The 15,788-nt window shown below is 41.5% G+C and overlaps 1 protein-coding gene across 5 annotated transcripts in view; it reads right to left on the bottom strand.

Moving 5' to 3' along the window:
* The window catches only part of CALCR (calcitonin receptor), a 167,739-nt gene that overhangs the window by 113,910 nt on the left and 38,041 nt on the right, over positions 1-15,788 (bottom strand). For 3 of the 5 annotated variants that reach the window (XM_054818261.1, XM_054818264.1, XM_054818260.1), the window contains exon 2: positions 1,273-1,389. The exons of the other annotated variants lie outside the window; for them this stretch is intronic. In XM_054818261.1, coding sequence (XP_054674236.1) covers positions 1,273-1,343 — 71 coding nt within the window. In that variant the 5' untranslated portion in view covers positions 1,344-1,389. The remainder of the gene's footprint in view (positions 1-1,272; positions 1,390-15,788) is intronic. 5 annotated transcript variants of the gene reach the window in all.

Genomic DNA, 15,788 nt, shown 5'->3' with positions numbered 1-15,788 from the left:
ACATGCTATGCTTACAAGACTTGTACCTCCACGAGCAGCAGCTCCCCAACAGTCCTAGGATGGGAAGGGAGGAACGTCCACGTGGGATAACGTCAGCTGTGGCACACATGGCTGCGTGATAGCTGTGGCAATGGGCAGTCTGCCATTGCTCTCACAGTCAAAGAGAACAACAAACTTGCCCCATATGCTTGCCTTTTATATATTCAGCGATACCTTCCTATTAAAATTGTATAATTCTTGTAAATTTTCCTGCTTCTTTGGAAGAAGATGACCATGCTGGAATTGTTATGATAGATTAGTGGAGACACTAAGACCTTGTCAGTGTTTTCCAAGCAATCCAAAGGACTTCCAAAACATCTTTCCTGTTTTCAATAGAAGAGCATGGAAAAAATTAAAGAGAATTTTAAACTTTTCATTTTAGCCTGGTAAGCTGAGACCAGAATGGTGTTCAACAGTGTGATATTTGGGAAACAGGAATGCTGCTGAGTGTCAAAGACACTACTAAACCAAACTATTATGAATCTTTTACCTTTTTGAAATGGAGCATTGATTCTTTAATTATGAGCAGAAAGCACTGTGATTGACTTCTCTTGTGATGAGTATTAAGTTTTGTTGACCAAAGGACATAGGTGGAGAAAAGAAAGTCAATTTTATCTGAAAATAAATTTACTAAAATTGCACAAAATTAATCACAAATCACAAATTCACCAGAAATATGATTTTTGGTTTAATGAAACTACATACAAAACTGAATTAATCGTGTTGTCTGGTTTAGACTGAAAAAAAAATGGGTAAATGCCAGATTTTTACCTTTTTTTTTTGAAGTGGTATTTCTTCTTCGCTGTTTGCTTAAAGGTACTGATATTAAGCCATGCTCTCCCTCCCCCCACAATAATAATAATAATTAAAAAAAAAAAAAACAGAAAAAAAGCTTTTATCATTCTATAACAATGGATTAGCACTGTTGTGACGGTTTTTTCTTTACTCTCAGGTCAACGTCAAACATTTTTTAAGCCTTATTTTCTAAGGAGTGTGAATTACATAAGCTGAGTTTTTGTGTGCCAGCATTTAAGATAAAATCACATATGGATGCACATAACACAGGTTTTAGTACACTGACAAAAGGAAAGAATTTGAAAATGACTGGCCTGTATTTCAGGGGATGGGGGAAGGATACTGGCTATCACTCTCCAGTTGAAATGTTCTTCAAACTGGACCCCAGATGTCATCCCTCTATAACAGGGAATACAAAGAGCCTGGATGAAGTTCTACCTTTGAATCCTGTGTCTGGTGCCCTTTTCAGCTGGCCTGGGGATGTGGCTCTCGTTTCCCGACAGTTTCATCACTGCTGATAGTCTGTCTCAGAGGAAGGATTGAAAAGAATGGTTCCTAAGGGAGACACAGGCACAACTCAGTTTCCATTACCTCTGTCTGGCCCGTTTCAGCAAAAGCTCTTTCCACATTTCCAGTCTTTACTTTTACCAAAAGCTCCATCCTTCAGAAGCATGGCCTGTGCTTCAGCACATGCCATGGAATTTTCTAAAATCCCATATTTCAACACCTCTTCTGGAAAGACAACATAAATGAAATATCAGACTAGACTAGCATTTCACCAGAAAATTTGCAGTTAGGCAGAGGAGCTAACAGACTAGGTATGCCACAACAGGAATGCAAGCTTATCCAGAGCTGTTAATTTTCACTGCTGTTTCTGGTAGTTACACTGGTGAATGACTCATTTCAGCCATTCTTGATGTCTTCCATGGAGCACTGACCGGGAATAAGAAGTGCCATCTTCTGGCACGCACCCCCAGGGAAGCAGAAGTGAAAATCCAAGTCTTTCCATGCAAAGAATTAAAACTTAAATTGGGGTTTTTAAAAAGTTATTTCTGATTTGGAGTGACTCAGTCTTTGGACAACAAATGTCGGCAGCTGACTAATATCAGTCATGTATGTAGAACTCAGAAACACATGTTGGATTGAAATTGGAAGTCCTGACTAAAGTACTATCCTAAAACCAGCAACAAACTGCCTTAAGTAATTTTGAAAAATTCCCCCCACTACTGAGTCACAGGCACTCTACTTTTTTCCTCTTTAATTTGTTGTGGAAATTGAAACAAGCCTTCTTAGTACTGCCATGACAGTGCATTCAAATCAGTTGTCAACAATGCCACTTTCACGCTGAAGCAAATTTGCATGCTATCTGTAGTTGCTCTACACATAGCAATTTTAAAACTAATCCGTGCTTCTCAATTCCCAGGAAAAAGAACTTATTTCTCAGATAAAAACAAAACAAGCAAAGCAAAAACTTCTGGAATATATTTGCTTTTGAAATGCAAATCTCTGAGAGGGGTTGTAAATTCAAGTGTTCAAGGATATTTTCAGCTGAGTATTTTTTAATTACACAAATAACGTTCTTTGCAATTTCCATACAGAGAGAGGCCATATTTCACTAAGGGTAATCAAGAAATTTGTTGTGGATTGGCCAATCCAAATTAGCTGTTGTCCACGCATCCATGCAAATTTACAGAATGAGAGTGATTGAAACCTTGGGCATGTTTGGCAATTCCCAATTAAGTCTATCAAGAGAATACATTTCCATGAATATTTTGAGCCTGAGGAAGTAAAATTTTCTTAACAGAAAAGCATTTCATCAGAAATGTTTAAGACAGTCCTACAAAGACATTTCATCCAACTGTTTCTTAGGATCACAGGAATAATAATCTTTTTAAAACTGAACCAGAACAGTTTTATTACAGGTTTTTAAATCTTTAGAAGATGTTACTAGGGAACAAAAAAAATCTCGAGGAATAAATGAGCAGCTTTACTTTTTAACAGAAGATTAGGTTTGCAAAACAGTAGAAGGGACACTGAAGACAGAGAAAGCACTGTTCCACGGAAGAACAGAAATTATTCAAGCTGCCATCATAGGTTCAGTTCTGTTTGCTGTGTTTGTAACTCAAAATTAATTTGAGTAACCTGCAATAGTAAATAATTGAAACTTCATTCTATAGCTGACTGAGACTAACACAGCTGTGTCGGAAACATGTCTTATTAATATGGTATTCTGATGTTTGCAACACAGAACTGTCATTTATTTTCCCTTTTTCTGGGGAGATGGATTTGTGATTATTTTAAAAAGTGAGAAAAACTTTTACTTAGAATGGTGGAACACAGTATTTTTATGCCATCTGTAACACTTAGCATAGGATGGAAAAGTTTGTGTTTCTAACAGTGAGAACTGCCATAAAAACAGAAAAAATGTCTACACTGATTGATAGATTTTAGAAGGAATGTTTACTTTAATGACTGTCACAATAATTCTTGAATGCAAAAGTACAGATAGGGAATGAGATTAAATAGAAATGCCAGAAGAGAGACAAATTATAAGAAAAAATTTTTTCCAGTAATATTACTAAATTAGTATATTTTAGTGAGATATTTCACTATTGCCAGGAGCTGGTTTTTTTAAATGATATAGAAGCTTTGAAATGCCATGTCATGACTGATTTAACTGATTTACACATCTGAAGTCTTATGCTAGGATAACAGTCTGATTTCTCTAGATCAACATGGTATTATTGGAATCCAGAAGAATTGTGAAAGAACTCAAACTGTATTTTTTCAAGAAAGAGGTGTATAATGGTTAGCAGTGTATTTTCAGCACACATTGAAGTAATTTAACAACATCTTCTGTTTTGAATTCACATTTTATTTGTGTTTTGTTCTTTCACTATGAAACTATGAGACTTTAAATATACTGAGGAAGTTACCATAATCATATCTTGTTTTTAACTTGTAGACTTATTCCTCAACCCCTACTGTTATTAACCATTATTTGTACAATTACAATATCCAGGAGATCTTGTCACAGATCAGTAACCCCTTGTGTTTAGCACAGTAAAGACATTCAAAGGAAGTATGTCAAGAAGAAATCACATCAAGCCAGTCTAATTTCATGCCAGGTTACCTAGTGGTTGCGACTGCTGTTAGTGTGACAGGTTGACTTGAATATGACTTTTCTAATGCAGTGCCCCACAACATTCTTGTAGACAAAGATGGGAAACGTGGTCTAGATGACAGCACTGTAAGATGGAAAAATAGTTGAAAAACAAGATTCAAGGATTTGGTACAAACAGTTTCCTGTCAACAAAGTGAGACATACCAGAGTTGCAGGGCTCTCTCCAGAGCCTGGTATTATCTCACTTTTTTCATCACCAACTCTCTCCTCACCAGTGTGTGAGGTCATGCATTGAGTATGATGTCCCCATTTGAGCATAGTTTTTTAATAAAGATGGAGACAAATTAATGTTCAGAGGAGAGCAACAAACCCCCTGAATTTTAGAAATCTGTCTCATGAGACTTGGTGAAAGCATCAGATGTCTAAATCTAGGAAGTAAAGAGTCAATAGCATTTAAGAATACACAAAAGAGTTTAGTTTTCTGTTGCCCACCAGTGATAGGATGAGAGGCAATCTGCTTAGCATTCCACAGGGAAGATCTGGTTGCACATCACAAAAAGCACTCCAGCTGTACATTTAGAAAGCACTCAAATAGGTACCCTGGTGCCTTTATGGAAAATCATTTCCTATTCTGCAGCAATAGGAAGAAAGGTGCATTTGCACATGACAGAAGAGATGACGGCTCAGTATCTGAGGAGCAAATTGGTGGTAGACTACATAAGAGGTATCACTTTGTGCATGGATAGGAAAATTCATCACTCACAGATGCCATGAAGGAAGAATTTTCATGACCAAGACAAAAACCTAAAAGTGATGTCACACTGGAAGTAGACATTAGACCACAAGAAATGGCCAGTGGGGTCACATTGATGGTCCATCTACCTCAGCTCTGCGATCTGTTCATTTCTTTCTCCCTCCCATCCAGTGTCCACACTTGTTGGAGTAAGGAAGTTTAGAGCAGATCTCTTCCCTGTCTGTCCATTCCCTATAGTGGCTGTCCATGAATTTGCTCAATTCCTTTCTGAAAACCTGCCAATACTGTCTTCTCTTCACAGCCTCCTGTGGTAACAGTGAACTTTCACAAGTTCACTACTTGCTTTTATCTGTTTTAAACTGCTGCTCCTTATTTCCAGTCTTCTGGGACTTGGTGAATAAGAGTTTGGCATGCATTTATCTTATTAACCTCCTTTACAATTTTGTAAATCATGAATATATCCCCACAGCTTTGTCCTCTCCAAACTGAAGACTTCCAACCACTTATGCTTCTCTAAAGATGGTGACTACTTCAGCCGTTTAGGTCTTACGCTATCTCATGCTGGGTAATGGATTTGATTGACAGACAGGATGAGAACACAGCCTACCATTTCAGGTGTCACATTTACCACGTAATTCTGTACTTTAGGTAAAACCCGATAGGCAAAACTGGTGCCAAAGCCACACCCATAATGCCAATGAATGCAAATCTGCCTGCTGGTTCTGCTTAACCATGCTATTGCCTTGTAACTGCATGTCAGAGGAACACTTCATATAATCCTTTTCATCACTGTCACTGTTGTGGCTGAGCACTGCAACTCATTTGCTTTTGGCCCTTTGTTTACAATACCAGTTGAGCCATCTTCTTAAAGAACAAATTGCCATTTGTGTCCCTTCACTACGACATGATAGGAGGGGTCTTTGCGGTACTCTAACCAGATGCAGAATTACACCTGGACAAGGGGAGTGAAGCTAAGAGGGCAACACAATGCCCTCCCCCATCAGCATTTTTGGTTCAGACAGGGAAAGGAGCAAATGAAATGGCTGAGTAACTCTTCCCCTGCATTCCCTGAACATTTAGTGTGGTCCTGTTCACAACTTCTGTTTTCATTATAGTTTTACACTCAGCTTCATACACTACATATTATCGCTCTTTGGTAAGCAGTTCTGGTATTACATGAAAGGTGCCTTTATGTGTGACTGGCTCTGTACACAAGGGGATGAGACACCAGCACACACTTATCTTAAAACTTGGGAGAGACTTCTTTCTTAATGAAAAGCAGATCCCAAAACCTGATATGAGACAAAAGCACAAGCAAAAGAATAAGCAACTGCATTCGAAAACATGTCACAAAATTACTGAAATATTCACTCTGCTACACAAAGGGTCTGACAGTGAAAAGGGATATCCTTAGAATAACGTATTGGGATAATGTTGACCATCCCTGTGAAGAAATGAACCTAGAAGTTTAAAGTATGAGCTCTAAAAGTTTACTAAGGAAAAGGTATACAGTAAGAGGATGTGTAGGTACCACTATGGTTATGGAGTGTCCCCTGAAAGCATGGGTCTGTAGGGACAGGTGGCTCAGACGACTGACAGGGCTCTGGCTTTCCTGATTAGCATCATGGTCAGCTCCACCTCACATGCTGGGGGAAGAGACTGCACTGCTGTGCAAGTCCCTGCAGGAGGAGGCGTCTGGCCTACAAGTGGTGGTGTAGGTTTTCTTTCTATCCCATATTGTGATGACAACTGTAGCGGAGCAGCTTTGTGATGGCTGAATGCACAGCCATGACATCATCTTTTGATTATCTTTGTTGTCCCTTGATGGATGACAGATGAATACAACAGACTGTTAGACTGTCCCTTAGCTGCAGTAGCAGCTTACAAATGACATTAAAAGTCTACCAGAATATCAAGTTTCTCCCTCTCAAAATCATTAAATTGAATGCAATTAACTAACTCCATTGTACTTACAATAATTTAGTACATACATGTGGCAGGTTTACTCCTAATTGACAGGACTGTTTCTTTAAAGTATCTGAAATAAATTTGTTTTACTTATCATGACATAAATGTGTCACGATATTCAATGATTTTGTGCCAGTTCCTAAGGGTTGAAAGCGTTTGAATCTTGTCCCCATGGTGAAATACCGACATTGGTGAAGATGAATGAGAAAGCAAAGGACTCAAATGGACTGTCAAGGATTAAACCATCAAGTTGTACACAGCTCTAAAATAAATGGGAAATAATTTTCTGTCTTCAGAGGTGGCAGGTAGTTATTAAGTTCTTCAGTTCTGTGGATGCTTTAGAAGCCCAGAGGTTATGGAGAGTATCTAGGTGAATAATGCAATATTTGCAACTAGCTAGTATATAAAGGCAGATTTTATTTAATGTTAAAAATACGCAGTGATCAGGCATTAAAGAATGTCTAACACCACAAGAATATAGAGATTAAGTGTTTTTCATTCTGCTATTAATTTAAAGAAATAAAAACATTGTTCTTCCTAGCATAAGGTACTTCATTGTGAATTTTTAAAAAGGTGAGGGGCAGGCAGGTGGAAGGAAGCCCAATTATGATGCTGCACAGCAGCTGCAAAGTTTTAAATGGTATCACAGCTCTAAACTTAAAAATCATTAATTGCAGCAACATTAAATTGCCAGTTGCGTCCACAAAAACAGAAGTTGTAACAATTATTAGCAATTATTTCATCCAACAACATTTAGGATGAAATACAGAAAGACAGTCTGCTGTACTGCTGTGTGCATTATTTTTACTGACAATGTTTTATAGAATTTCGTAATGATAAAATGTTTGGCTTTGAAAGCACACCAAATGAATACAAAACAATTTTTGGTTTAGCTTAAGACTTAGCACTTCACCTTTTTCATCAATCTTCACAGAACTGTAATGCAGCCACTATGCATATCCTTTGAGTTATGTGATCTATAACCTATAGTACTGATAGAAAAACACACAGCTGTAAAACCAAATACCACATAATAAATAAACATGATACATTTACAAAGATAGGTGAACATTTGTCAGATTTCATGGTTTCCAGAGTCCTGTCTGGCAGAGGTTTTTATTCTGTGGGAGTTGGTCCTTATCTAATCATCTCTTACCCAGTAAGAGTTGTTGCATACAAAGAGTCTTGTCATCTTCTGTTTCATCAATGAAAGCTGGCCATTTAGAAATATATCTGTCATTTGCTGACACCTGTAAATGTATTTCCATGCTCAAGTTCATAAAGATGCACTAACAGGAAAAAAAAAAAACCACTGAAGCAGAAGGAAAAGTAAACTATGAGCAGGGTCCTCACCTGGAGTTCATCCAGGTCAGCTGGAAAACTTCCTCTGATTTTGACTTTGGTGATGTTTACAAGCACATCTCCACCTCTACCCGTATTGGGGAAAAAGAACTGGACAATAAGGGAAGAGTCAGAACAGGATTTAAATACCCAAATCAAGATCCAGTTGGAATTTAGTTTTTGCGGGGGGTTGGCACAACTGCAGACCTAAAAAAATGCATTTCCTAGAAGTAATTAAACTTCATGTTCTTACATGCTTTATGAGTTCCCACACTCCTAGAACTGTTGGCCTGTGCCTGCCCCTGACTATCTAACTCTTGACACACTTGAGCAACTTGGTGCCAATCAACATTCAAAAATTATCAATTCCTCTGCCAGAACCCACTGTGACTGTATCTGTATTTGCAATTAAAATCACATCAGGGTATGGTGCACTGGTTTGCAACCATCCTTCCTCTTATCTGTTTGAAGGTATCCTGGTATGCTTCTGACCCACGTCAACGAACACTATCTTTGAGACTGTCTTGGTGTAGATCACAGGGGACAGTTTGGGCCCAAAGTGGTTTTTGGCAGGCAGTTCAGGAATAACTGTGCAGCTTTATGTGGAAGAGACATAGGAAAAACATGTTTGATTTCCTCCTTTTTTTCCTGGGGAAACCTAAACACATACTTTCTTAGTTTGGAGACTGTTCTGGACTGGCATACTCTGTATTCTTCCAATGGGAATATGCCTCTGTGTGCAAGATTTAGTAGTGAGGTCACCTACTTGACTATTCCAGAATCCTAGATAATTCCTGCAGTTTATATGGACTGCCCAAAACACTAAAACAGAAAATGTGCACAAACTAAAATCCAGGACTCAGTTTTGTTGCCCCCAAGTAGGATGCATGAAGGCTCACCTTTGATGCTTGGGTTCTTCTCCACACAGTAGTCCAGCCTCAGCATCAGACCAGGAGCGCACCTTTCTCACTGTCACCACAGAGCTCACCAAATGGGGGATATGACACTGTATTGCGATACTGCAGCGACAAGTCTTTACAAGAAGAGGCCAGTAAAAAGCCTGGATCCTTTACAATGCAGTAATCACACATAAATAGACGAATTCGCAACATTTTAAAGGGTGTTAGCCCTGATCGGTTCTTGGATGGGGGAGAGGAAAAAAAGAGTGAGCAGACATCTGCATGTAAAGAAAGTATCCCAACTGCAGATCCCTGCTGGGAAGCGGTGTCTGCCTGCACATTCACTGACTGAACCTAGCCCTACAGTAGAGCGGCCAGAAGGCCCCTGTATGGGGACCTGTCCAGTTTCAACGTCTTTATTCATGACCTGGAGGAGGTGCTGGAGTATACTCCCATCAAACTTTCAGATGATGCCAGACTGGGGGGAACAGACTCGAGGGCAGGTCTGTCATTCAGAGGGTCCTAGACAGGCTGGAAGAACAGACTGACAGGAATGCTATGAAATTTGACAATAATCTGTGCAAAGTCCCGTACCTGGGACCTTGACAGACAGCAAGCTGAACGTGAGCCAGCAGTGTGCTCTGGCAGCTGAGATGGCCAACAGTATCCTGGGCTGTACTGAGCACAGACAGGAGATCCAGGGAAGTGATTATCACTCTTTACTTGGCACTTTTTAGATCACATCTGGAATACTGCATGTGGTTTTAGGTTCTGAACAAAAAAAAAAAAAGGTGTTAATGAACTGAAGTGAGTCAGCAGAGAGCCACCAAGATGGTAGGGGGACAAGAGACAATGAACATGAATTAAACAAGAGAGTTTCTGACAGGATATAAGAAAAACTTTTTCACCATGAGGACAGTCAAACATTGGAGCAGGCTGCCCAGAGAGGTTGTACAGTCTCTTGCAGATTTTCAAGACTCAACTGAATAAATGCCTGAACAACCTGGTTTGATCTCCTAACTGTCACTACTACTACTACTACTACTACTACTACTACTACTACTACTACTAAGATGTTGGACTGGAGACCTGAGATCACCAACCTCAACTAGGCTGTGCTTCTGCGGTTCTATGACTCCTGATTGCTTTAAAGCTAAAGTTTTACAATATAATTCTGTGGGCTTTACTGAAGTAATTCGGCATTCTTCTGGTTTCCTTTAGGTCATGCAGTTTGAATTAGAATCACCATATTGTTCCAAGACTCATCAGAATTGTTCATTTTCACAAAGAGGACTGGAAGTGCTAATTAAGTTGAGGCATTATGAATTGTCATTTTGGATACCTCAGCCGTCACAGTCATGTTGAAATAAATTATATGCATTATTAAAGAGTGAATATCATCACACCCATGTTATAACTAAGGAAGTCTCCAAAGAGAAGACTTAATTTTCTCATTTTCCTGAAGAAAATGAGCTGTATTCCCATATCACAAAACATGAATTTTAAACCACTAACCCAATTTACCAAACTTAAATACTTAAAGGGTGCTTTGAAAGAACTTAAGAATGTGTTCTTAGGAATTTTGGCATATTTTCAAAGTAGTAAAACCTGCTAATAGTAGCAGATGTATTTATGTAGACAGTTTATGTCACCTAAAAATCAGTATCTGGGGAATAAAAAGGTAAGTCATTTCCCAATGCACATCTGACAGACATCATGACATCTAGGCAATAAAAATATTTAAGTTTTTCATTACTGAATTCAAAGTGAAAAGAATTGTGTCCAAGATTTGTAACTTTCTTAACTGTGATGTTACCTATGAGAAAAGAAGCAGGTCCAGCAATACAAAATAACTTCTCCACAACTTTGCAGTGAGGCAGCTCATTCAACCAGTATTACAATCACACAAGTGTCCAATAAAAATATCAAATACAAAAGGGTCAACAGGAAAGCCTGCATTGGACTTGTCTGTGGTGAAAAAAGAACTGTCCTCATGGCTTGTTCAGCTGCAGATTGCAGGGTGCCTGCTCTGGATCTAGTCTGCAGAGCACTCTGAGTTGTGTGTTGCAAGCAGAAACAAGACTTCAGAGCTAAAAGATTAAAAAAAAAAAATCACACTGTTTGGACACAGCAAGCAAGCAGTTAATTGTCAGGTCTAAACGAGGGAGACAGACTGTCCTACACATTATGTTTAAAACAGCAAGCAGACATTGAACATTGGAACCCCTTAAACAGAGGGCAGTAGAGAGATGTGTTTGACCTTTGTTCTTTAAAAGGGAGAGACAGGGAAGAAAAGATAATGTCACCTAAGGTAGCAGTAGATGAGACCAAATAATTGCAGATGGTTGAATGCAGAAGCTGCAGGATGTACTTTACCATCAAGTGGGTACTTGATAGGAGCTATTTATGTATGAAGTGTTGCCTGAGAAAACCCACAGGAAAAAAGTGCCTGAGCACTAGAGATGCGGCTGGAAATCATGACGGAATTCACGCAAGATCTGAGGACAGGCTGAAGGAAGGAAGGTGGTTCAGCAAAGAAGAGTACTTTAAGAGCATGGCTGAACACTATCATGAGGAAGAAGAGACAGGTATTGAGGAAGAAATAATAAAATAATAAAAACTTCCAGAATGGGTTTGTCACTCTAGAAGACAAAGATAAGAAAAAGGAAGAAACAGAAGATGGATGACAGGGGTGAGGAAGAGCTAGTTTCCCAAGAAGAGAGGCTGGGGATAGTAGGAGACTAGAAAAACAGTTGAGAAAAGGATAATACACTGAAGACTGTGCAGAAGAATTAAAAATAAACAAACAAACAAACAAAAACAAACAAACAAAACAGAAAAAGGAGCAGAGATTCACACCAACAGCATGAAAAGGCAGTTTAGTGACTCACTGGTCAAACCTGCATTAGGATTTCAGTTTAGAGCAGTAAAAGAGTTTTGAAACAAATCCATTGAATATTTCCAATTAGTGCATATTGGTTTTGTTGGCAGAGCTGTTTGGTTTTCTCTGCTAGGAGAAAACTATCCCACAAGTTGTGCCCTGAGTATAAATGAAAGGCATGCCTGCCCTGATGAGGATCTAAAGGTCAATTCCAAACAGTGGGCTGCACTGCCACAAACTTCTATCACGCATGCTGAACACAGACGTGCCATCAAAAAGGAAGACCCAGGGACCTACAGGCCGGTCAGTCTCACCTCCGTGCCTCGCAAGATTGTGGAGCAGACCCTCCTGGAGACTATGCTCAGGCACATGGAAGATAAGAAGGTGATTGGTGACAGCCAACATGGCTTCACTAAGGGCAAATCATGCCTGACAAACTTGGTGGCCTTCTATGATGGCGTTAAAGTGTCAGTGGATAAGGGAAGGGCAACTGACGTCATCTACCTGGACTTGTGCAAGGCATTTGATACCGTCCCACACGACATCCTTGTCTCTAAATTGCAGAGACATGGATTCGATGGATGGACCACTCGGTGGATAAGGAATTGGCTGCATGGTCGCACTCAAAGGGTTGTGGTCAACGGCTCAATGTCCAAGTGGAGAACGGTGACAAGTGGCGTCCCTCTGGGGTCGGTACTGTTCAACATCTTTGTCGGCGACATGGACAGTGGGATCGAGTGCACCCTCAGCAAGTTTGCTGACGACACCAAGCTGTGTGGTGGGGTCGACACGCTGGAGGGAAGGGATGCCATCCAGAGGGACCTTGACAGGCTGGAGAAGTGGGCCCGTGTGAACCGCATGAGGTTCAACAAGGCCAAGTGCAAGGTCCTGCACGTGGGTCGGCGCAATCCCAAGCACAACTACAGGCTGGGCGAGGAATGGATTGAAAGCAGCCCCGAGGAGAAGCACTTGGGGGTATTGATTGATGAGAAGCTCAACATGAGCCGGCAGTGTGTGCTTGCAGCCCAGAAAGCCAACCGTGTCTTGGGCTGCATCAAAAGAGGTGTGACCAGCAGGTCGAGGGAGGTGATCCTGCCCCTCTACTCCGCTCTTGTGAGAGCCCCACCTGGAGTACTGCGTCCAGCTCTGGGGGCCCCAGTACAGGAGAGACATCGAGCTGTTGGAGAGAGTCCAGAGGAGGGCCACGAAGCTGACTGGAGGGATGGAGCACCTCTTCTATGAGGACAGGCTGACAGAGTTGGGATTGTTCAGCCTGGAGAAGAGAAGGCTCCGGGGAGATCTAATTGCAGCTTACCAGTACCCAAAGGGGCCTACAAGAAAGCTGGAGATGGACTGTTTATCAGGGAGTGCAGTGACAGGACAAGGGGTAATGGGTTTAAGCTGAAGGAGGGTCGATTTAGATTAGATGTTAGAAAGAAATTCTTTACTGTTAAGAGTGGTGAGACACTGGAACAGGTTGCCAGGAGAGGTTGTGGATGCCCCATCCCTGGAAGTGTTTAAGACCAGGCTGGATGAGGCTTTGGGCAACGTGGTCTAGTGGAGGGTGTCCCTGCCCATGGCAGGGGGGTTGGAACTAGATGATCTTGAAGGTTCCTTCCAACCCAAACCATTCTATGATTCTATGATTCTATGATCAAAAAGCTCTTACACCATCGAGTGTTTCTGCCACAACCTGAGGTCTTCAGGTGCTATAAAATGAACCAAATGTTGTATATCTGCTGCCATATTTGTCATCAACTCTCAGTCCCTGACTCTTTGAATCTCTAGCACTTCTTCCTCCATCTTCTCTAGTCCTAGCTTGAAATCCTTATTTAACTTCCCTATGTCAGTTGCTGTCTATCCACCCTTTCAGACCCCTTCATGGACAACCTTGATTATTTTCCCACCTTTTTCTATTGGTCTTTATCTCTCTTGCAATGGTGACATGCAAAATTCCAGAAGATACAGCAAGGTGCAAATTATCCTGTGCCATGAAAGGGCTGAAAATTTCTCCAGTAGCAAGCTAAACACTGGTAGTCTCAGCAGGCTGCCTCACGATCGATGCATGAAGAGGACCGATGAGCTGAACAACCTTAAATTCGAAAGGATGGAAATTGTTCTTGAAGAGTGAGGACAACAACCTCTCTTTGGGGGCAGTACAGCAGGAGTTTCTCTGTTCTGGAGAGTGTGAACAGGTCTCCTGGTGAGAACTAGCATCAATTCTGTTGCCCAACTGGACTTCTGTGCTCTGGGATACAGGACAACATAGCTGTGAGCACACTCTCTGGTGCCACTCTGGAATCTTGTCCTTGGATCCCACAGAACATCGCTACAAAGGCACAAACAGGAGTACCTCTCTGGCTTGCTTCTAGTGCTTTTGTCTCAGCAAATCTCTGTGTCAGTCCTCCAGAGTCCAATCGGGGTCAGTACACTGTTTTTCTGTGTATGTCATTATAGCAGAATGGGAATTACATGAGGTTTCTGGCACTTGAGTCAGACTGAGGAAGTGGTGATGTATGTTAAAAAGGCTGTTTTGCCTTAAAAAATAGTCTGTGGTTATGAGCTGTGGGTGAACTCCTCCATGTGACATCAGAAGCCTCCGTCCTAGTCCCAGCCTGTACAAGTGCCTAGCTGTGTGCCAGTGACTGTGCAGGCAGCATGCCATAATACAACCCCACTAGAGTCCCATACAGAGCGTCTTCCTTTCCTTCCACATGGCACTTTATAGCCTGATGGTTTAGGGATAGCATCAATACACACAGTAACCACGTGGATCCCATCTCTGCCCGACCAATGAGATGGACAAGTTTTTCTTCTACATGGTATACAAGTTATGTAGGAGCTGTAGCAAAGTGACAAATTTCCCCTGCGCCTCTCCCTACCCCTCCACATCTCATGCAACGAAAACTACTGTGACCAGTGCAGAGGGGAAGCAGTGGTCCCACAGTTCTGTTTCTGAGGTCTCCTACCCTGTGGTGCATATCCTGCAGCCACTACAGCATGGGGGGCCAGGTGGGAAAGGTGTCAAGCACAGAACTGCTTTCATTCCTGGCTTTGGTGGGTAGCCGGCAGGTAAGGGATCAGGAATGGGTGGTGGGTCCTGCAGGACAGAGGGGAAAGCCATTCTCTGACACTTTTGCTGACATGCCGTATAGTCTGATGTAGCCTTAATCTAGGGAATGACATATCATTCAGCACCCAGGAGTACAGGAATGGAGGAAAACTTGTGCACCGGCAGGAATACCAGATAGCTGGTTGCCAGGTGGATACTGAGAGCCATCCCAGAGAGTTGTGCAGGGTGCCTAGAGCACAGGAGCTTGGTTGTTCCTCAGTTAGGACAGGCAGTCAGGGAGGAGCAGGGTCACAGCAAACACCTGCTGGGACATCTCTGCAGTGCTCAGGCCTCATCTGCTACCCCAGGGCTCCTGGAGCAGCAGGAGGCTCTGGCCCATTCTCCATTCAGTGCACGCTAAAAATCAATGCGAGGGTGTGACATCTCTCTAGGAGCCTCCTTCCACTCTCACTACTTAACACCAACTCTCCATCCTGCTGTTCCCCACTTGCCGCCAGTCTTGATGCCCAGGTGTAGGAGCAGAGGGGTCAGTTTTGGTCAAGGCTGGAGTAAAATCCCAATATGTGCATCATAAAGCCGTGACAAACGTAAGCACCAACTGCTTTGATCTACTGATTTACTCCTGTTGTACCAAATTACTTGCTAAGATAGACACAGATAGCTGTACGAGAACTGACAGGTCTCTTGCTGCAGCGGATGCAGGAAATGGAGGCATAGGTTTGTTGTGTGTCAGATGCAAAGATAAAAAATAGGGGCTTTTCAGGGAAATTAATAATTCCTATAGCTGCAAAATGTAACTGCTAGGAAAAACAGCTGTAACTGCTGTTCTTCATAATGCATTAAAAAGAGACTATCCTTATCTATTTGTTTAGACAGAAAGAAAACACAGATCTACACCTGTATCCTCTGCAAAC

Source organism: Grus americana, chromosome 2 (genome assembly GCF_028858705.1).
Source record: "Grus americana isolate bGruAme1 chromosome 2, bGruAme1.mat, whole genome shotgun sequence".
NCBI lineage: Eukaryota > Metazoa > Chordata > Aves > Gruiformes > Gruidae > Grus > Grus americana.
This window is presented reverse-complemented; position numbering and strand designations above follow the sequence as displayed.